Raw genomic sequence first — 24,181 nt, 5'->3', positions numbered from 1 at the left:
TTGGCTGAATCATGCATCCTCTTTGTGAAAGGACAATGTCCTCATAAGTTAATTACAGTATTGATTCTTGTCTTAGACATAAAGATTTAGATCTTCTTAAAAAGATTCTCCTTCTGAGCTCAGCCTCAAACTTCCTGCCAAATAACCACTTTGAGTTTGAACAATAAATTATGTCACAAAACCTAAATACCTGAAACTGTCCAGCCTCAACAAGCAACATGGGTCATAACATATATTAATTAGCACATTCCACAAAAATTAGACATTCAGCTCTTAAAACTTTAACTTTTTTTTGGTTAAATGGTTAGTGAAAACAGATGCAGACATCTTGGATTCCAGGTCAGAATTGGTTGAGTCCAAGAATCGATTCAAAGACAAGCTGTTTTAAAAACTGGATGGATGCATGGTTAATTTTCATGAGGGCATATTTCACAGAAAATTTTAATTGATAGTGTCAGATATAATATTATATAACATCAGTCAGATAAAGAATATAATTTTTAGACTTTGCAAAGCTATTCAATTAAGTCCAGTTACTACAGTTGACACCATACTGTATCAAGCAGACAGGCAGACAGAAGATGAATATAATTTCAACACAAAGTTTAATAAATCCAAAGAGGCAAGATAGTCCAATTAGTGCACCTAAACACACCTAACGTGAACGTGACTGAACAGAGAATGATTGTGTGGGTTCAACTTATATAGCTTATATAGCACTGGGGACAGGCGGACAGCGACGAGATGCCAGCAGCAAAGATGTAAAGTGTCCGCTGACGCAGACGCTGATCCAGAACCAAACTGTGCTGACATCTGGGGGAGGACCGACAGAGCCAGAGCAGGAGAACCTCCAGGCGCAGACCGAGGGTTGGTGGAGCTAGAGCAGGAGAACCTGCAGGCGCAGACCGAGGGTTGGTGGAGCTGGAGCAGGATTACCCGCAGGCACAGACTGAGGGTTGGTGGAGCTGGAGCAGGAAAACCTGCAGGCGCAGACTGAGGGTTGGTGGAGCTGGAGCAGGAAAACCTGCAGGCGCAGACTGAGGGTTGGTGGAGCTGGAGCAGGATTACCCGCAGGCACAGACTGAGGGTTGGTGGAGCTGGAGCAGGAAAACCTGCAGGCGCAGACTGAGAGTTGATGGAGCCGGTGGAGGAGAACCTGCAGGCGCAGACCGAGAGTTGATGGAGCCGGTGGAGGAGAACCTGCAGGCGCAGACCGAGGGTTGGTGGAGCTGGAGCAGGAGAACCTGCAGGCGCAGACCGAGGGTTGGTGGAGCTGGAGCAGGAGAACCTGCAGGTGCAGACCGAGGGTTGGTGGAGCTGGTGCAGGAGAACCCGCAGGCGCAGACCGAGGGTTGGTGGAGCTGGTGCAGGATAACCCGCAGGCGCAGACCGAGGGTTGGTGGAGCTGGAGCAGGATTACCCGCAGGCACAGACTGAGGGTTGGTGGAGCTGGAGCAGGAACACCTGCAGGCGCAGACCGAGAGTTGATGGAGCCGGTGGAGGAGAACCTGCAGGCGCAGACCGAGAGTTGATGGAGCCGGTGGAGGAGAACCTGCAGGCGCAGACCGAGGGTTGATGGAGCAGGAGAACCTGCAGGTGCAGACCGAGGGTTGGTGGAGCTGGAGCAGGATAACCCGCAGGCGCAGACCGAGGGTTGGTGGAGCAGGAGAACCTGCAGGCGCAGACCGAGGGTTGGTGGAGCTGGAGCAGGAGAACCTGCAGGCGCAGACCGAGGGTTGGTGGAGCTGGATATAAACACACCTAACGTGAACGTGACTGAACAGAGAATGATTGTGTGGGTTCAACTTATATAGCTTATATAGCACTGGGGACAGGCGGACAGCGACGAGATGCCAGCAGCAAAGATGTAAAGTGTCCGCTGACGCAGACGCTGATCCAGAACCAAACTGTGCTGACATCTGGGGGAGGACCGACAGAGCCGGAGCAGGAGAACCTCCAGGCGCAGGTGGAGCTAGAGCAGGAGAACCTGCAGGCGCAGACCGAGGGTTGGTGGAGCTGGAGCAGGATTACCCGCAGGCACAGACTGAGGGTTGGTGGAGCTGGAGCAGGAAAACCTGCAGGCGCAGACTGAGGGTTGGTGGAGCTGGAGCAGGAAAACCTGCAGGCGCAGACTGAGGGTTGGTGGAGCTGGAGCAGGATTACCCGCAGGCACAGACCGAGGGTTGGTGGAGCTGGAGTAGGAAAACCTGCAGGCGCAGACTGAGAGTTGATGGAGCCGGTGGAGGAGAACCTGCAGGCGCAGACCGAGAGTTGATGGAGCCGGTGGAGGAGAACCTGCAGGCGCAGACCGAGGGTTGGTGGAGCTGGAGCAGGAGAACCTGCAGGCGCAGACCGAGGGTTGGTGGAGCTGGAGCAGGAGAACCTGCAGGTGCAGACCGAGGGTTGGTGGAGCTGGTGCAGGAGAACCCGCAGGCGCAGACCGAGGGTTGGTGGAGCTGGTGCAGGATAACCCGCAGGCGTAGACCGAGGGTTGGTGGAGCTGGAGCAGGATTACCCGCAGGCACAGACTGAGGGTTGGTGGAGCTGGAGCAGGAACACCTGCAGGCGCAGACCGAGAGTTGATGGAGCCGGTGGAGGAGAACCTGCAGGCGCAGACCGAGAGTTGATGGAGCCGGTGGAGGAGAACCTGCAGGCGCAGACCGAGGGTTGATGGAGCAGGAGAACCTGCAGGTGCAGACCGAGGGTTGGTGGAGCTGGAGCAGGATAACCCGCAGGCGCAGACCGAGGGTTGGTGGAGCAGGAGAACCTGCAGGCGCAGACCGAGGGTTGGTGGAGCTGGAGCAGGAGAACCTGCAGGCGCAGACCGAGGGTTGGTGGAGCTGGAGCAGGAGAACCTGCAGGCGCAGACCGAGGGTTGGTGGAGCTGGTGCAGGAGAACCTGCAGGCGCAGACCGAGGGTTGGTGGAGCCCGTGCTGGAGAACCCACAGGCGCAGACCGAGGGTTGGTGGAGCTGGTTCAGGAGAACCCGCAGGCGCAAACCGAGGGTTGGTGGAGCTGGTGCAGGAGAACCCGCAGGCGCAGACCGAGGGTTGGTGGAGCTGGTGCAGGAGAACCTGCAGGTGCAGACCCAGGGTTAATGGAACCGGTGCAGGAGAACCCACAGGCGCAGACCGAGGGTTGGTGGAGCTGGTTCAGGAGAACCCGCAGGCGCAGACCGAGGGTTGGTGGAGCTGGTGCAGGAGAACCCGCAGGCGCAGACCGAGGGTTGGTGGAGCTGGAGCAGGATAACCCGCAGGCGCAGACCGAGGGTTGGTGGAGCTACAGCAGGAGAACCTGCAGGCGCAGACCGAGGGTTGGTGGAGCTAGAGCAGGAGAACCTGCAGGCGCAGACCGAGGGTTGGTGGAGCTAGAGCAGGAGAACCCGCAGGCGCAGACCGAGGGTTGGTGGAGCTGGAGCAGGAGAACCCGCAGGCGCAGACCGAGGGTTGGTGGAGCTGGAGCAGGATAACCCGCAGGCGCAGACCGAGGGTTGGTGGAGCTGGAGCAGGATAACCCGCAGGCGCAGACCGAGGGTTGGTGGAGCTGGAGCAGGAAAACCCGCAGGCGCAGACCAAGGGTTGATGGAGCCGGTGGAGGAGAACCTGCAGGTACAGACCGAGGGTTGGTGGAGCAGGAGAACCTGCAGGCGCAGACCGAGGGTTGGTGGAGCTGGAGCAGGAGAACCTGCAGGTGCAGACCGAGGGTTGGTGGAGCTAGAGCAGGAGAACCTGCAGGCGCAGACAGAGGGTTGGTGGAGCTAGAGCAGGAGAACCCGCAGGTGCAGACCGAGGGTTGGTGGAGCTGGAGCAGGAGAACCTGCAGGCGCAGACCGAGGGTTGATGGAGCCGGTGCTGGAGAACCCGCAGGTGCAGACCGAGGGTTAATGGAACCGGTGCAGGAGAACCCGCAGGCGTAGACCGAGGGTTGCTGGAGCTGGTGCAGGAGAACCCGCAGGCGCAGACCGAGGGTTGATGGAGCCGGTGGAGGAGAACCCTCAGGCGCAGACCCAGGGTTGGTGGAGCTGGTGCAGGAGAACCCACAGGCGCAGACTGAGGGTTGGTGGAGCTGGAGCAGGAGAACCCGCAGGCGCAGACTGAGGGTTGGTGGATGGCCACGGGTTTAGCTCTCCACGCTAGCAGGCGGCTCGTTCCCTTGGACGATCTATGGCTGCTCTGGTGACAGTGGAGAGGCATCTGTGGCTTAATTTGTGGGGCATCAAGAAGTACGACAAAGCGATCCTCCTAGATTCTGTCTCGCCGGCTGGACTGTTCAGCGCTGCTGTTGAGATGGTAGTGAACAGAATTAGAGAGGTGCATTCGGCTTCATTCCAAGTTCATTTCTCGCTGAGTACAGGCTCCTGAGTACTGAGTTCTCGCTGAGTACAGGACGAGTTCTGGATAGAGGAGCGGAAGGCAAGTGTAGACGCCTGTGCACCACCTCCAAGCTTTTCCCCGTTCTGCATTCCTTCTTCTCATTACTCTCTGCCATCCCTTTTTATTCAAACTATTTCCCTAAAATATCCTCCCTCCCCCTCTGAGGAGGGTGCTGGGGTGCAGAGAAGTGTTATTAGAGGAGAATAATAATTAAAATAATAATAATAACATTAAAAAAGGGAACTAGAACTGTGTGTTTGTCTCCCTGATAAAATATTCGGAAGTAGAGCAGACAAGATGTTTGAGATGATCGACTATGATAGTTATCTTCTCTGTCACCTTCTCCCAATTATCTTCTCTGTCACCTTCTCCAGGTATCTGGGTATTAAGTGAGGATCGAATGGTAGATCTGGTAGATCAAGGCTCAAAATTGCGACCACAATTTAATATGTGCGGGGTTAAGGTTAGGGACTAGGCTATATTAGTTAACTAATGTAGGGAATAGTGAATGAGGGTATAGGGTGTGATTTTGGACACAGCCTCTGAGAGTCGACTTGAGCGCTGTTAATTCACAGTATATTTCTGTAGGCTATTTTCTCAAAAACTACAAATATTATTACCCAGAATGGATTGTTTTATATGGTATATTACAGTTTTAATGTAAAATTGTATGTTACTGTCAGAATTTGGGTGGTTTTTTTTACAGCAAGATTTTATAGTGTACATTATTGCAGTGAGTAGTCATCAAACACTAAATATGCTAATAATAATGGCTACGTAGAGTATTGTGATTAAATTGATGTACATGAAGATTGCATTATAATTAGATTTTCAGAAACCTGAAAACAACATGAAATTTCTTAGTTGTTTCTTTAACATTAATAATACATTTTGTCATTTGAACTCTTAACCTTGCTGTAGATTTTAACTAACTCTTTTTGTCTTCTTGTGGCTGATGATAGGTTATTCAGACGATCAGTGCTGTGGATAAAGACGAGCCTCCCAGTGGCCATCGTTTCTATTTCTCTTTCGCTTTCTCTGCCGTCAATAATAACAACTTCACCCTCAGAGATAATAAAGGTAAACTCTGCAAACCATGAGAGAGAATTACAGGTACTGTTTGTGTGATGCAGCACTGTAGCATTTATGACCATAAAATTAGATATTTCAAATTTACATTTTCATGACTGCTACAGGTGAATTGTGTAATTCCTGTGACACCAAACAGAATTGCAGGGTGTTATTCTTTTTTCTTTTTTTTTTAAGAGGGCAGGCTGTTTGTTTGACAAAAGGGAACTATTTGCAATTCTGTTTGCTGGCATAGAAAATAAACAATTAATCTTTAATACAGTTTTATATCAGGGTTTCCGCGGGGCATTAAAAAGCATTAAAAGTCATTAAATAGATTTTGCGATATTTAAGGCCTTAAATAGCATTAAAAAGCATTAAATTGTAATCCTACAGGCATTAATTTTTGTTATAGTTTTGAAGAAAATGTTATATTATCAATTTATTTGAATATAGTCTCCATAATTAATCATTTGTACTTGCTGTTGCAAAATATGCACGTTAGTGTGATTAAAAACACGTGGAAACAGTTTGGTGATTGCCTCTGGCCGGAGCAAAGTTGCGGAGGTGGCGCGAGTAATTTTGGACAGCAGGAACAACAGGAATAAAACTAGACCAGAAAACTGGGAAAGTGCATGGAAGACAAACAATTTAGAACATGGTTGGTGGTCAAATTAAAGAATGATTTTGCAGCGTTTGTAAAAAGGTATTAAATTGGGTAGCTACAATGGGAATCAACGCCGTAAAATCTCATGCAGTCTGACAGCCACAGATCGACGGTAAAAGGCAGACAGCAGTTATCTAAGTTATGTGTAGTAACTTTCTCTCATCAGCTTGACATCCGCTGTTGAAGCTCACTTTGCGTTTTTTTTAACACGTTAACGCATGAGATTATTTTTGTCCAGTTTAACGCTGTTTTTAAACGCGCTGCCTGTGAATGTCTTGTCTATGTGACACACACACAGAGAAACCCACACCAGAAAACGGTCCTCTTTCGCGCTTGAACGAACAATAAAACACAATTTTGCCAAAATGTCTGTTTTGTGAGTATCCTCATAAAATAAGAGCAGTCTTAAATTAGTGAAATTAAGTCTTTAATGAACGCAAAGAGTTGTGAGAGAATGAGGCGCGTGTTAGATCCGTGTTTCTGTCAGCAGCTGCTCTTAAAGGGACAGCAGCCAATAAAGCTTACTGTCAGTAAAGTTAATCACAGAACAAAGGCACCAGAGAAAATTACTCACTGCTATTGACTAAAGAACTCTCGTAGCTTTAATAAGCATTAGTCTATATTTAATCTATAATTTATGCTGTGCAGACCGTTTGATAACTTCATTCAATTTGTGTATGTTAGACAGGAAGGCCAAAGGTAAATATGACATTTATTATAAGTTTATGTGAGGATTGTTTGTTAAGTTCACTTAAATTAAAAGTTGTCATATTTCTTTTGAAGCCTAATGTTAAAAAATTGATAGCTTTCAATTACACTGTAATGTTGGATGGCTATAATGTTTAAAATTAGGGGGGAGAAATCATTTTTATCCAGATATCAATAGCTGTATTAGTATCAGTAAAACTGGTCTTTATGTTGTCTCTACATTCATTTGTAGATTAACTGTGAAATGATTACATTATAAAATATATAAACTAATATAAACCTAAACAAATGTAAGTTTTTTTAATTGTGGAAAAAATGTGTGATTAATCAAGTTTATATATATATATATATATATATATATATATATATGTATATGTATATATATGTATGTGTGTGTGTGTGTGTGTATATATATATATATATATATATATATATATATATATATATATATATACATACATACATACATACATACACACATATATATATATATATATATATATATATATATATATACATACATACATACATACATACATACATATATATATATATATATATATATATATATATATATATATATATATATATACATAATACCCATGGTTAGTCATGGGTTGTGTATGGCATTAAAAATGAAAAAAATAGCATTAAAAAGGCATTGAAAAGGCATTAAATTTAAATTGAAGATCCCTGCAGAAACCCTGTATATGAACTGTTTTTAAGTTCATACCTTAAATATGAACACAATTTTAATCCATTCTCGATTTTATAGTTCAGATTTCTTTATTGTATATATGCAGAACATTGTCCTGGAATCTTTAGTCAGATAAATGTATGTGATTTTAGGATATGGATTAATTGAAGAACCGAGGTCAATTTTCATGTTAAGCCGAATCTCTAATTGCAGCCCTGCAAACACAAACCTGCTAATAAAGATTTGCACGGGCAGATTAGATTTTGAATAATGTATTTAACCACTCTTTTCTGTGTAATTACAATCACTTCCATATAATAGTAAATGAAAGCTTTAAAGCTTGCAAAGAACTATAAATGTATTCTAAAAGGATCATAAAAGTAATCCAAACAACTTGTTGTGTTTATTTCACGTCTTCTGCAGCTAAATAATAGCTTTGTGTAACAAACAGACAAAAGTTGTTATTCAGTTATAATCAGTGAGCTGTTAAACACTGTCATCGTTCAAGGTAATGATGAACAGATGAAGGGATTCACTGCAATCTTTTAATCCAAATAAACGAAACAATCCAGGAAGCACACGAGTAACAAAGGATAGCGTAACAGCTCATTCTTAAACAAGACAAGACAATACTGAACAAAGAACAGAACCAAACTCATGACTGAAATACACAGGGGATAATGAGGAGTGCAGGAGAACATAGTCTCTGACTATAGGAACAAATGAGGAACTAATCATAAACCATGGAAAAACAGATCAGGGAAACAGGAACCAAAGGAAACTGAACAGAATATCAAAGTCCACAAAGCTGAACATAACCGTGACATTAATCTCTCATCCTCGCGCCGCAGATAATAGTTCAACAGAGACGGGAGAGGGTTGTAGTTGAGGACGTAAGCAGGTGGAGTGGAGTCTCTTTCCTCTCTTTTTCATGAAGCAAAAATGGTTTCATGAAGTGATCGTGTTTTCCCATCTTTCAACTCTTCATCCATCCATCCCTTCATTCAGAGATTCATTCATCTTTCAATCCTCGGTTTGGTGTCAGGTGACCGGACTTGATCCAGTCTAACACTTCTGACATGTTAATGAGTCTAACAAGTAATTTCACATTCTTACCCTTGACCCTTGACCTTTGCCCGTCCCTCTCAGATAACACCGCATCAGTGCTGACCAAGCGAGCTGGTTTCCGGAGGCGAGAGCAGTCTCTGTACTGGTTACCAGTGCTGATCGTGGACAGTGGCAGCCCGGCCTTGAGCAGCACCAACACTCTCTCGGTTCGCGTGTGTCAGTGTGACACGGACGGGGTTCCTGAGGCGTGTGGATCCGTGGCCTTCTCTCTCCCAGCGGGTCTGAGCACTGGAGCTCTGCTCGCTGTACTGGCCTGCATCGTCACACTGCTGGGTAAGACTGCCAGAGCACAACAGTGTACAAGCTGATCTCCAAAAATATTATACATCTGTTTAAAAAAAAGATTGCTCACACTTCATCTAGTGACGTGTGTATGCTGTTACTCTCAGCTCTGTTGTCTTCTCCTGTACTGTAGATTTGTTTTCCCTCTGTATACACAAACGTTTTCACACATATGTGTTATAGCGTAGGATGGAAGGAAAACAGTCTTATTTTTTATTTTAGAAGACTTAACCCCCTGGGGTCGGCAATCACGCCGGCGTGATCTGCTCGCTTTTTTTCTTATCAGTGCAAAAGAGACTCAAAATACTCTGTCGATTTTGATCTTATACATCATTCGATTCCTATTAAGTGTCTATTATTTTTGTGTATACTCACAATAAAAACAAAGTGTTTTTATTGCCAAATAAAGTGCTTTTTGCCAAATAAAGAAAAATAAACATGATGCGAGTTCTGCCTTCTCGCTGTCAGTTAAGTCCAATCTGAAAAGCGTCCGAAAATGAACTATAACTCAGCGAATACTCAGTCCCACAGGCATACAGACACACAGGCATGAAGCTTGAATTCTCTTCTTTTAAATGAAGTAATTTATATAAAAAACAAATATTCTCAGTTTATGTAATCTGTATGAAAAGAGAGAGATGTCAGTCGTTCTCATCTCAGCTCATTATATCTCATTAAGTTTTAATGTGACCCCGCCCACAGAGAGCGTGCGCTATTCAAACGCAAATGATCTGAGGCGATCCATGCAAACGTGTGAACACCCACATCAGCTGGATAAAACACACCGCGAGTTTTATCAGACTCGTGCACTTTATGTCGTCTTGCTTCACTGTGAGGAATAATCCTTAGGAATAATTTAGTTTCACATCGAGGAACAACGGATCCAGCTATTCAGAGGACTGTGAATAGTACGTTTTTTTCTAATCGCGATATGCAATAGTGTCGGTAAACTGCAAAAGGACTGTTTAAATATGAACAGCAGGACTCAGTGGCAAAATGCGTGTCTGTGTGTGAATTAATGAACTGCACAGATGTTTACTACAGCTGTAAACAACAGCGCACACTTTCACTTACATTAGTAAACATGTTACTTTTACATGAACACATCTACTAGTATAGCTTTTACCAAACTATATTGCTATACTGAGATGAGTAAAAATCGACTGAAATATGTTGAAATAAAATGTATTTGTATAAGCAACGTATTAAACTGCAAATTAACATTTATATGCAAATATTTCTGCTCATATGTTAAATATATAGTATGTGATGTTTTGTTAAAAATAAAGTAGGTATTGAATTATCAACTAAGATGTTATTTTAGTGTTTGTTCCAATATTCAAACTAATGAATCCTTAACTTTGAAATACATATGATTAAATGGATGTATACTTTTTAAAAAGAAAGATTACACTTGAAATATTGTTAAAATTGTAATTGTTGTTGATTTATATGTGAAAACTGTTTAATAAAATAGCAAAACATATATTTACAAGGTAGATGTAAGCAACATCATAATAGGTCAATATAAACCTTCTCATTAAAATATTTATTATAGTTTTTTATTAGTGACACATTTGGGGAGAGGATATATTCCAAAACATTCTGAAAATACAGTATTAGAATTAACTGCATAGTTACTAGAAATGTTTACCTTGGATATTATGCAATTTGCATGCATACAAAATAAGTCCTCACATTCTTTACTTGTGGACACACCTGAATGAAAGGCTCATTATGCTGCTCATTATGTGGGTCATTGTCTTCTCAGGTGTGAATCATGCCCACTCACATATTGCCTTTCCAAACAAAATGTGTCTTACAAAGTTTAAATCAATGTATTGTTTTATGTGAATGATTAGGCAGGATGATTTTCAGATCATTTTGAAGAAAAAACTCTAAGCGACAACATCCATTATTCAAAAGTCTTGTGGACACATATTTAGTATGTGTTTTGTGGCCCTATTTCAGAAACTTTAATTTTTAGTTTTTTCAATAACCATGCATAACCATTATTCTCTCAAAAGTAAAAACATATACATACATGTTGCTCACATATTATGGTAGCCCTGTTTGTGCTAAATAGAGTGTAATTACACCTTTGCCATTAATATGTTTATAAGCAACTGAAAAAAGCACAAATGTCAGGGCATGTCAGAACATCTCAAGGACCCCAAAAACACCTTAGACTCCAGAGGGTTAAACCTCTGAGGTCGGCAAACGCGCCGGCGCGTTTTGCTGGATTTTCTCCACATTGTAGCACTATAAACTTAAATTACTCCGTCATTTATGGTCATACAGAAAAAAGAAATATAAAAAACGAATCTGTGATATTTCTACTTTTGTGTGTGTCCACTTACAATCAAATCAAAACATTGTGCTTTTGTAAAATAAAGAAAATAAACAGGGTGTGCATTCTGCCTCTCCGTCGCGGTGAACTTTTTTTTCTTGAGCACGTCTATAAACTGAAACCAAACTCAGCGAATACTTGTCACACATTTATGAGCCATATACCTTTATAAACATTTAAGTGTGTACTTTTAAATGATAGGATTCAAACTGAAAACAAATATTCTCTGTTTAAGTAATTTGTATAAAACAAACAAGATGTCCAACTTCTCAAACGCTTCCTAATTATTTTTAATTTGACCACGCCCACGAGCGCAAAAGAGATTCACATGCAAATCTCCACATGGAACGCGAACGCGCTCGTTACCTCAACAACAAAACACCAAAACACTTCACAAGTCTCTGCTTTTCGTCGAGTTTGAAAGGCGCACCGTGAGCTTACATTGGATTTACCTCAGAAGAAGAAGAACGCGATTTGAAGACAAGAAAGATGTAAGGTAAGAAATTCTTACATATTAGTTTGTTATTGTTGCATAAATTTCACATTGCAGTTGAGCTGTTGCTAGATATATGGTGAATATTATAATATTTAGACCCGTGTTTACTGTTACTGTGTTTGTGGATATCTGCTCAAACGTAGATATGTATATGGTATATGGTTTTATATTTGAGCGCGATCGCGTTTGAATGTATCATATTTTGGATCGTGATCGCGTTTGAATGTATCATATTTTGCAGCGCGATCGCGTTTGAATGTATCATATTTTGGATCGCGATCGCGTTTGAAAAGCAAAACGCACCAAACGCTTCATGTTTTTACTATTATCTCATTTCATATCATCATAACGAATGGAAACATTTGAAGTAACATGATAATCAATATATTTTTCTCTAGCTTAGTTGTTACTGAAATCTTTTGGAAGATTTATACTGCTATAGGTTATTGTTATTATTATTTTATCCAGCACTGCGCATAGCCTATGCCTACAAGGCACAACTAACCTGGTGTTCATTATATTATATATTGTTGGAAACATTTGTGTGTGTGTGTGTGTGTATTCTGTGAATTTTAAAAAGCAATTTTAACTAGAAAAATCTAAAATGTATTCCCAAAATCGTGCAGGCCTTTCTCTTGATATCAGTATGTTCACTTTTTTTTTCTTTCAGGGCCCAGACTTCAACATTCACATGAGTCTCTGTACATGAACATGGTAAAGTGAAAATCAAACACCTTGGAAATGAAAGGTATGTACAATGTTTTTAGGAATGGCACAAAGGTCTCTGTCTTTGGATCATTGTTTTCAATAAGTGCTTTTTTTGTCATTTGTTGTGTATCTTTGGATTATGTTGTGTTGTAAATAAATCCAAACAATTTAAAAGCCATTCTTTTTTAAATCTCCTCATTCTTTGTGCAAGGTTGCTCAGAATGATAGGGCCTGATAGCTCCTAATAGGGCCGTTAGGGGAGGGTCTTTGTCTTTCTCAGGTGTGAAAACGTCTCGGGTTACGTATGTAACCCTTGTTCCCTGAGAAAGGGAACGAGACACTGCGTCGGTGACGACACTAGGGGAACGCCCTTCAGCGTAGTGCGTCTGAATTTATGAATGAAACCGAATCCAATCCTATTGGCGTTGCGTGATGACGTAGTGTGTGACGGCATATACGGATGTGTACAAAAGCACGCCGGCACACAGAAATGTCAGCTTTTGCTATGAAGCAAGTGCTCCAGGCGGGGTGAGGTGTGGCGAACCGACGCAGTGTCTCGTTCCCTTTCTCAGGGAACAAGGGTTACATACGTAACCCGAGACGTTCCCTTTCGAGGGAACTCGAACTGCGTCGATGACGACACTAGGGGAACGAGATACCCACTATACCACAACGAACCCCGCTCATCCTAGTGTGAAGCTGTCTTCAGGCACACTTAGGACGAAAGCACTCGTGCACCGGGTGTAGAGGGAAGGTCCAGACTGTAAAACCTTATGAATGTGTGCGGAGTGGCCCAGCCAGCCACCTCACATATGTCATGGATAGAAACCCCTGAAAGGAGGGCTCTAGAGGACGCCTTGCCTCTGGTGGAGTGAGCTCTCACGGCCATAGGTGAAGGCAATTTGCGCACCTGATAGGCCAGGGAAATAGTCTGAACGATCCAGTTACTGATGGTCTGTTTAGAGGCGGGAAGCCCCTTCTTGGGTGACCCAAAACACACCAGCAACTGGTCTGACTTCCACCATGAGGAGGACCTCTGAATATAACACTGCAATGCTCTGACAGGGCAGAGCAGATGAAGTCTCTCCTCATCCGCCGTCACGTGAGGTGGAGGATAAAATGCCTGCAGAACCATAGGCCGTGCCACATTAGATGGCACCTTGGGCAAATAGCCGGGCCTGGGATGTAAGATGGCCTTAATGTTGCCTGGAGCAAACTCCAAGCACCCATTGGAAACAGAGAGCGCCTGGAGATCTCCTACTCTCCTCAGAGAAGTAATGGCCAACAAAAAGACCACCTTAAACGAAAGGTTCTTGGCCTCAGCCGACTCCAGTGGTTCGAAGGGGGCCTCAACCAACGCTTCGAGGACCACTGCCAGGTCCCAGGTGGGAACCCTGGTGCGAGTCATAGGTCTCATCCTCCAGGCTCCACGTAGGAAGCGTACGACCAGCTGATGCCTCCCCAGAGGCCCATCACTCAGAGGAGCGTGGAAAGCCGCAATGGCAGCCACATAAACCTTGAGCGTGGACGGGGTAAGCCCAGCAGAGAAGCGGCCTTGGAGAAACTTCAGTACTGAAGCCACCGAGCAGTTAACTGGGTCCAATTCACGCTCTCTGCACCAAATGGAAAAAACATTCCACTTCAGGCCGTACAGTTTCCTCGTGGAGGGAGCTCTGGAAGTAAGTATAGTCTCAACCACTTCTGCTGACAGGCCGGCTTCTAGGTACTGTGCCCCCTCAGGGGCCAGACCCACAGTTTCCACAGCTCTGGCCGAGGGTGGAGAACTAAGCCCTCTGCCTGGGACAGCAGGTCCCTCCTCAGAGGGATCTGCCATGGCGGGCCTGCCAGGAGTGATATGATATCCGAGAACCATACTCGGGCCGGCCACAACGGGGCTACTAATAGCAGGCTGACCCTGTCTCGACGGACCCTTTCCAGAACTCCTGGGAGCAGAGCGATCGGGGGAAAGCCTCGGCCACGTCTGTACCATAGCATCCAACCCCAGCGGGGCTGGATGTGTGAGGGAGAACCACAGTGGACAGTGAGTCGTCTCTCGAGACGCAAACAGGTCCACATCCACTGGGCCAAACCTCTCGCATATCAACTCCACCGTCTCGGGGTGGAGTCTCCATTCCCCGGGCCTCAGCCCCTGCCTTGACAGTATGTCTGCTCCCTGGTTCTGGTCCCCCGGGACATACATCGCCCTGAGAGACGACAGTCTCCGCTGGGACCACAGGAGGATCTGATGTGCCAATCTGCACAGAGGGCGCGACCTCAGACCCCCCTGGCGGTTCAAATAAGACACCACCGACATGTTGTCGGTTCTCACAAGGACCTGGCGACCATGGAGGTCTGGCAGGAAGCTCCTCAGAGCCCGGAACACCGCCAACATTTCTAGGCAATTTATGTGCCAAGAGGAATGATGGTCCTGCCAGAGGCCTCTCGTAAAACGGCCGTCCATGACCGCGCCCCAGCCCGTGAGGGAGGCGTCTGTCGAAATAGATATTCGGCGACATAACGCTCCCAAACTGGGACCCTGGGACAAGAACCAAGGCTTCTTCCAAATTGACAGGGAACGAAGGCATCTGCGCGTAACCCTTATCAAGCGGAATGGGTTTCCCCTCGGGGAAAACCCCTTGGTTCTCAACCACCACTGTAAAGCTCTCATGTGTAGCAGGCCAGAAGGTATCACGCTGGACGCTGCTGCCATGAGACCCAACACTCTCTGAAAGTGTTTGACAGTGACGGCCTGGCCTAGCCTTAACCTGGACACTGTGGTCAGGATAGACTCGATCCGAGCAGGAGACAACTGAGCCCGCATCGTGACCGAGTCCCATACCACTCCCAGGAACGTGGTTCTCTGGGCTGGTGTCAACACGCTCTTCTTCGTGTTGATTCTTAACCCCAGGCTCTGGATGCGGGCGAGGACGACATCTCGATGCCGAATCGCCAGCTCTCGCGACTGGGCCAATATTAACCAGTCGTCGATGTAATTGAGCACCCTGATGCCCTCGAGCCTCAGGGGTGCTAGAGCTGCATCCATACACTTGGTAAATGTGCGAGGGGAGAGTGCTAGGCCAAACGGAAGAACCCGATATTGGTAACCCGAAAGCAAACCTCAGGAACTTCCTGTGAGATGGAAGGATGGAGATGTGGAAGTAGGCGTCCTTTAGATCTATCGTGACAAACCAATCCTCGGATTGAATTTGACTCACGATGATGGGAATAGTGAGCATCTTGAACCTGAACCTCCTCAGAGACCGATTCAGATGCCTCAGATCTAAAATTGGATGCAACCCTCCATCCTTCTTTGGAACTATGAAGTACCGGCTGTAGAACCCGGACTCCCTGACTGGTGGGGGAACACACTCTATAGCCCCTTTTTCCAGCAGCGAGTGAACTTCCTGTTCCAACACTGGACCCTGCTCTGGGTGCACTGAAGTCCAGACCACCCCGTTGAATTTTGGTGGGCGGACCCGGAACTGCAGTCTGTACCCAGTTCTTACAGTGTGCAGGACCCAAGGAGAAATGTTCGCGAGGTTTTGCCATGCCTCTGCAAAATTCGGGGCTGGTGTCCAATGTTTTGTGCAGGTCTTTGACGGTCCCCTGAAGCGGAGAACCGGCAGGGGAGAACCGACAATGACCCACAGTGTGCGAACCCGAACACTGACTGACTGCAGGCCTTTGGGGCAGACAGACCAGTGTGTGCTCGCTGGGAGCTAGCGTGTCCCGAAGCGTCAAAGACGGCGGGATACTGACGCCAGCTTCCCGAGGGCCCAACGAGAGAGGGGACCACAATCGCTCTCTCTCGGGGGGGCGGCCCTTTGAGGTCTCGAAAAAGCTAAGACCTCTTTCCCTTAACCTTCCTGGACTGAAGGACGGTCCTCAGATCCGTCCTCTCAGGGGGCTGCGGGTACGAGCGACGTTTAGAGTCCCAAGCTTTTTTAGGGGGAGCTCTAGAGGCGACACTCGCTTTCTGTGCCTGGCGATGAGAGGAACTGGCAGACGGCTGTGGCTGTTCTCTAGCAGCCGCCCTCCTGGACCTTGAACGGCGAGGGAGATATTGTTTAAAAGCTTCGCCCTGCTTCTTAACATCCTGAAACCTGTCAACCACGACGTTGACAGCTTCTCCAAACAGACCCGAGGCTGAAACAGGCGCATCCAGGAGGAAGGCCCTGTCCTTCTCCTTAATGCCAGACAGGTTGAGCCACAGATGTCTCTCCGTGGTTACCAGAGCTGACATGGAGCGACCGATGGCACGGGCCGTCTCCTTGGTAACCCAGAGGGACAAATCTGTGGCCCTGCGAAGCTCCGCAATATCTTCACCCGAGGGACCCTCGCCTTGGTCCATATCCCTCAACAGGTCGGCCTGGTACGCCTGCAGAACGGCCATTGTGTGCAGGCTCGCACCAGCCCGACCTGCCGCCATATACGCTCTGCCCACCAAAGCTGATGTGGTGTGGCAAGGCTTAGAAGGCGGCGCTGGTGTCTTCAGGGATGACGCAAGGTCGGGTGAAAGGTAGCTAGCCAGTGCTTCCTCAACCCGAGGCATCATCCCGTATCCCTTATCCCTAACCCCCACAATATTGCTGTAATTTAAAATCGGGGGGTTAGACAGACGTGCAGAAAAAGGTCTGTTCCAGGATTTACACAACTCATTGTGTAAATCCGGGAAGAAAGGGAGAGACCGGCGTGAAGGTTGCGTGCGGGGCTGCAGGAAGCGCTCATCAAGCTTGCTTTTAGGACGTGCTTCCTGCCGTTCTTGTGGCCAAGAAATATCAAGCTTGGCCACAGCCCGTGTTAAAACCTCCACTAACTCACCATAGCTCGGTGCAGGCTGAACAGTATCATGTCTTTCATTTGGATCCCCCCCCTCAACATTAAGCACATCTAATTCCTCGGAATCAGAGAGGTGTAAAACTGGGTCATCATCCCGAGCGGGAGAAGCCGCGAGGCGGGCTCCCGAGCGGGGAATAGGGGAACCTGAGCTTTCAGACGAAGAGTGGGAAAGTGCCTCGGCAGTCCCACTGTCGTCTAAAAGATCTCTCTGCGATCCCCACGATGCAAGTCGCCGCATTGCCTCGGCAGATGCAGGACCTGTACCGCGGGGAGAACGCATTTGGCCATCCTCAGAAAATAAAGCAAACCGAGAACGCAGCACTCTCACTGACATAGACTCGCAGTGAGCGCAAGCAGCCCCCTCGAGAGCTGCTTGAGCGTGCTGCCTTCCCAGACAAGACACACACATTTCGTGTGTATCCCCAGCCGTGAGAAAGCGTGGGCATGGGAACACACATTTTCTAAACTGTTCGCTTGCCATGATGAGATGAAATATAGGACAATATTCAGATTCGCTAGTTCAAACACACACAAGCGCTTGCTGAATAGCAAAAAAGCTGACATTTCTGTGTGCCGGCGTGCTTTTGTACACATCCGTATATGCCGTCACACACTACGTCATCACGCAACGCCAATAGGATTGGATTCGGTTTCATTCATAAATTCAGACGCGCTACGCTGAAGGGCGTTCCCCTAGTGTCGTCACCGACGCAGTTTGAGTTCCCTCGAAAGGGAACAATACATATTAATGACCTCCCGCATAAAGCTTTCTCACACAAAACACGTCGTAAAATTTTTAAATCAATATATTGTCTTATCTGAATGAGCAGTCAGGGTGATTTTCACATAGTGTTAGAGCAAATATTCTAGGCTACGTCATACAATTTTCAAAAGTCTTGTGAAGAAATAATCAGTATGGGTTTCATGGCCTTATTTCAGTGAGAATTTTTTTTTGTATTTTCACAAACCATGCATAAATGTCATTATCTCAAAACTACAAACTTTTACATACATGCTGCTGATATATTATTGTAGCAGAGTTTGTGCTGAATACAGTGTAATTAGACTTTAGCCATGAAAATGTCACAAGTAACAGAAATAACCACAAATGTCAGAGCATGTCAGAACACCTCCAGGGCCCAGAAAACAGCTCAGACCCCAGAGGGTTAAAGGACACTACCAGTCAAAAGTTTCCAAAGGCCTACTTCTACAGTAGAGTTCCCACGCTAGGCACTTGTTGGCTGCAGTTCCTTTTTCATTTACTAAATAAATAAATAAAAGTTTTTGTAAAGAAAAACATACTTAAAAACATACTTAAAAAGCCTATAGATCGTCTATCTGTCACCTATAGATTTTTTAATGTCTGCAGTCTTCCCTCAGTTACTGCCCATTGCTTTGAGAATTTGTAAAAGTAACATTTTGTTTGAATACTGTACTCAATACTGTGAGCCTGCATGACTAACCCAAATTTGAAACCAAACACTGTAAGCGCTGTGAGGTTGAGTTGTGAAGTACTCATGTCTTTTGGCAAGTATAGGGAGATTATGTAATGCCCTGTGGCATCAGACTCATCTTTGATAATGAAATCCATCCTCTGTTGCAGAGCTTCAGGTCATAGATGAATTTGTGTACCAGCCTCATTATAACTGCTGACTCTTTCATTGCCTCTCTACCTAACAATTATTTCCAGCACCTATTTTCCTAATGTAAATCTTTCGCTGCTCCTTTATTTACTACATTGAATGAATTCTTGTTACTGTGCCATCTTCTCTATTTACACAATATGGTAGAATCTCTAATAACAAGGGCACTTTCGACAGGATTCAGGAGAACCTCTTCTAATCTGCCACTGTTATCGTATTTTCAACCATTTTATTTCTTACGTGTCACCAATTTGTACCATCTGTTCTATCCACATCCACATTCCTTCTGTTTACTTTTCTTTCTCATTTACCCTCAACTAGCATCAGGATCCCAGCAAACACAGAACGTTGGCATAACGTACCCAACCTTCTAACAACGTTTTAACTACATGGCCAAAAGGTTGCTATAACTACGTTGTGTGGTGAAGGTTGTTACAGTGTTGGCACAATGTTGACTTTAAACCACTGTTCAGGGCCATTGCTTAAGGTTGTGCCGAGGGTGTCTGGACAACCCCTGGACTACACATGTCCTCGTCACTGCCCTGAAGCGCGAAAATCAGCCTTTTAAATGTCAACCGCCCGTTGGGTTCATTGTGTGTTGCCTCATTCTTCATCGAGCAAGGATACGTGAGTATTGTGTTCAATTTACCTCAGCTAAATAAAACACATAATTATTCAAACACAACCAACTTCATTTTCTAATATGACTGATGTAGCCTCGCTCGCACTGTTTAGTTTTTCATTTGATTTGTCTGCTATTTAGTCTCATTTGTTTCTTTGCTCCTCTGGATTTGTGGATGTTTCCTGCACTGATCCTGCACTTTTTTCGACTACGCTCCCCTGTCTGCCATGTACATAACTCAGTTTTGTTCATTAAATGTTCTGATCTTTGCTTTTTATGTTTTATTTATTATACTTAAAAGAAATTTGTATATTCGTTTATTTAGTTTTTTTCTTTTTTTCACAAATGTATGACTTTTGGAAGTGCAATTTGATTACCATATGCAGTTTTAATAAAGTTGAATTAATGTAACCTTCTGTCATTTTTACTCTTCAAAGTTTACACTTGCAGGTGTTGATTATAATTAGGCTAATTTACTGATAGCCCCATTAAATAATAATAAGGATAAACAATATTTAAAAAGTATATAATTATCTAACATCTGACTAATTAAAAATTAACCTCAAAACATAAAATGCTAAATGGGGGATATCTATGTCTATCTAGCATAAAAAATAAATAAAAAAATTGTCAGAACGTCGTCTCTCAGTTGCTGAATGTCGTGCAACAATGTTGCTACAGCCCTATCGCGTCTTACAATTCTACGTTGTTACAATGTTGCGAGCACGTAAACAGCGACGTTGCCATAGCAGAAATGCAACGTTCCACAGACGTTGCCACAACGTAAATGTGTTTGCTGGATGTATGTTATGATTGGAAATTAGTCCAAGAGTCACACAGGATTATATTATAAAACATCTTCATCCTTTTCCACAGCTTATAGAAGGTCACCATTCACTGCCATAGAACCGTGAGCAGGTCATTAAAAAAACAAAACATTTTTTGTGTTCCAAAAAAGAAAGGTCATGTAAATTTAGAGAAACACAAGGTTGAGTAAATAAATATTCTGGAGGGTGGAGGGTTAGGAACATTAGCAACAGCTAATTGATGAAAGGGTTATAGTTCCACAATAAACTGATTTTAGTTTCAGAACTAGTTCACTAATGTGTGGAAAAAAAGGTCTTGAGCCTCAGTACATTTTAATCGTATACACTTGAGGTAGAGAGACGTGAGGCCTGAAAATTCACCCATTTCTTATTGATTGCATGTGATGGATCGTTTGCACAATTTAATTACATAAATTCCTCAGTAAAAATGGACCATGGATGCAAATGAAGGCGACAGGGAAAGATTCTTCAAGTTCAATGGAGAGTTTTTACACAATTTTAACTTACCCTCGATCTGCTCAAGTCTGTATGAATGCACCACATTCCTTACTATCTAGAAGCTTCACTAAAGGATCCACTAAAATCACAGTTAAATATTGCTTTCACTAAACAATATTTCACTCTCTCTGCTGGTTGACATTTTGTTGTAGATTATTTTAGTTTTGTAATCAATGAGAGGGGATGTGGCAAAATGAGTGAGATGGCAATGGCGCCTGAGGAGGAATGTTTCTATAAAAAAATTCCACAAGTATTTTTTAGCACTGTTTGAATTTCCTTTACATGTCACTCAGACAGTCTCTTACTGTCTACATGGGTGGTTCTTGATCAGAATAAGCTGTGGAACACACTTAAAATCACACAATCAAAACTCTGCACTTGTTCCTGATGCTGGGGTCCTTCTGAAGTCTGTACAGAGACACAAATTAACTTTTTAAATGTAATTCATTAAAGTGAACATTCTTCCATTTGTCCTGTTGTCAGAAGACTCAAATAAGTAGAGTACATCAGAAACTGAATGGACAGCCATATACTGTATCCAATGTAGACAGCGTCATTGATTATAATGGCTTCTATTTGCTTTTGATGATCATATCTGGTGTTGACAGGTATCAGCCGTTATACAACTGATCGCCAATGGGTGATTATATATTTTTAGATAAAGGTACACTGCTTTGTAACGTTTGCCAGTTGAACTGAAAATGCAAACAGAGTTGAGCATTTTTCAGAGAAACCTAAAAAAAATGGTTCAAACAAAAGCAGGTTTGTGAACATCTCAAAATCTTGTTCTTTTTGCAAATTTGCCATTAATCTAAGTTGTAAAAATATACAATCTACTCCACTTTCTTTCAACACTGTAAACCTGCAGTTTTAAAGTTTGCGCTCTATTAATTCAGCTAAGAAATCATCACTTTAAATGTCAATTGACAATTTTTGATTATTTTAATGTAATTTTGCATAGATCAGTTAATTTTTCACTGTAACTAAGGAATAAATAATAAATTAATAAGTTGTTACTGCAACATTTTACATTACCATTAAAATGACATTGTAAAACATGCTAAAGTTTTAGTTAAAGTCAATTTTATGTTGCTTATACATTCTATCTGATTTATATTAACTCTTTCCACAACAGCGGTTTTTAAAAAAAAAGCCTCATCGATACGACAGCCATCGGCACTGATCCTCAACAAACCCGTCTCCATACCGGCGTGATGACTCTGATCTTAAATGGAACTGGATAATATTCTGATTGTTCCAATCCAATCTGACTTCTGACCTGTAATGCTGCCTGAATCATAATCATGCACAGTTCGTTCGTTGGCCAGAGGAGAACTGAGCGACTGAGCCTGGGTTATCCCAAGGTTTTTTTCTCCATTCTGTCACTGGTGCAGTTTTGGTTCCTTGCCACTGTCACCTTTGTCGCCTTTTTTCACCTTTGTTGCCATTGGCTTTTGGCTTGCTTAGTTGGGGACATTAAATTTAACATTTAATTTAATATTCAACAATAATATTGATCTGCCTGCATTGACACCATTATATGAGAAATGAAAGCATTAGCATTAGTTCTGCCGGGAAGACTCAACTGTTACGTCACTTATTACCTTCTTATCTATCCAATTGTGCTCTAATACTTGTAGTATAAAAGAAAACTTACACATGTCTGAGTTCACAGATGCTGATGCGTACATTCCCCTCCACCCTCCCCACCACCACCAGGATGGTCCCGTCTCATATCTCCCCGGGGGTCGGCTGCGCCCCTGCCTCCGACTTCAGGCAGGAAATGCAGATTCTGTACCCTCGGATTGTGAGCTACGGACGGGGCCTACGCCAGAGAACTTTATATCATAATACTTGCTTGCTGGGCTGTTTAATAAATGCATACTTGTTACATTATTTTGCCTCCCAAGTCTTTCTGGTAGAAGTGAACTGAGCTGGACGATGACATCACGGTTTTCTCCAGAGCGGCTGTATATATAAATTAACTAACTTAATAACTTTTTCACAACAAAATGAAACATCACTGAACTTACTTAAGCTGGACTGTGACGCTATTTTCTTCTGGAAACAAACTTTATTGCATTTTCCTGTTATCTCTGTAAAGCTGCTTTGAAACAATCTGTATTGTAAAAAGTGCTATATAAATAAATGTGACTTGACTGGACTTGACTAAGTTTCTTAACAAAAGCAACATTTTGAGCGTAAAGTTGAGAAAATCACATTTTTGTCAAAGACTTCATTCAGATTGGATTCAGAACGATAATAAAAACACAGGTGGAGTAGATAAAGTCCATCAACACCCCCAAAGCTTCACAGTCCTATAGCTCGTCCTAGGTCGACATTTCATTCAGCAAAAACAAATCCAGTAAAGATAAGTGTATCAAAGTTTTGTTCCATTGTATTGGTGCAACCACTGAACCTTCATTGCTGTCTCTCCTCTAGTTCTGATGCTGCTGATCGTGGCGATGCAACGCAGACGAAAAGTGCCTCTTTTCCTGGAGGATGAGCGTGATGTGCGGGAGAACATTGTTCAGTATGATGATGAAGGAGGAGGTGAAGAAGATACAGAAGCTTTCGATATGGCTGCACTGCGTAATCTCAATGTCATACGTGATTCAAAGGTCCAAAATGTAACTCCAGTTAACTCTGTTAACCCATACTCAGCTTCAGCTAGGACATTTTACAAATCACTTCCTGACAACACTGTCTTTCAAGAGTTTATCTGGGACAGACTGAGAGTGACTGATGTGGATCCGTCAGCTCCACCGTATGATTCTCTTCAGACCTATGCGTTTGAGGGAAACGGCTCGGTGGCGGGGTCTCTGAGCTCCCTGGATTCTCCCAGTTCAGATTCAGAGCAGAGTTACGATTACCTCAGCAACTGTGGACCACGCTTCAAGAAGCTGGCAGACCTGTACGGCAATCTTGACGGAAGCAGGGTTTTCTCCTAGCCTTAATAATGGCCTACAAACATTCAACAACATAACAATTGTTATTGTTCTGCAGGTGTAAAGACAATGTGTAAGGTCTAAATTTCTTTAGTTGGCTTTAACAGGTTTGTTGACTCACTCAAATGAAACGAAAGTGTGGTGCCAGCGTTTGATTGGGTAGGTGTACTGTAGTGTCCCTCCAATCTGACCACTGCCCTGCATAGTTTAGTTTCAACCTTAATCAAAGAAACCTGAGCAAGCTAATCAAGAGTGCGTTCGACTCAATGCAGTTCTGCTCAGACCGTTCGCTGTCTGGATTGAAGCAGTGCAATCTTTGTCTGATT

The 24,181-nt window shown here is 44.2% G+C and overlaps 1 protein-coding gene across 1 annotated transcript in view; it reads left to right on the top strand.

The window, feature by feature from the left end:
• Positions 1 to 23,858, top strand: part of LOC311075546 (cadherin-7) — a gene marked incomplete at both ends in the record, with an annotated part of 106,878 nt that extends 83,020 nt beyond the window's left edge. Inside the window, 3 exons of the mRNA XM_084103042.1 lie at positions 5,337 to 5,454; positions 8,664 to 8,915; positions 23,350 to 23,858. Of these exons, the coding sequence (XP_083959168.1) occupies positions 5,337 to 5,454; positions 8,664 to 8,915; positions 23,350 to 23,858 (879 nt within the window). The remainder of the gene's footprint in view (positions 1 to 5,336; positions 5,455 to 8,663; positions 8,916 to 23,349) is intronic.
• Between the last annotated feature and the right edge of the window lie 323 nt (positions 23,859 to 24,181).

The sequence above is a fragment of the Abramis brama genome, assembly GCF_963993115.1.
Source record: "Abramis brama genome assembly, chromosome: 24".
Taxonomy (NCBI): domain Eukaryota; kingdom Metazoa; phylum Chordata; class Actinopteri; order Cypriniformes; family Leuciscidae; genus Abramis; species Abramis brama.
The sequence above is the reverse complement of the archived record's forward strand: the minus strand, read 5'-3'. Positions and strand labels throughout refer to the sequence as shown.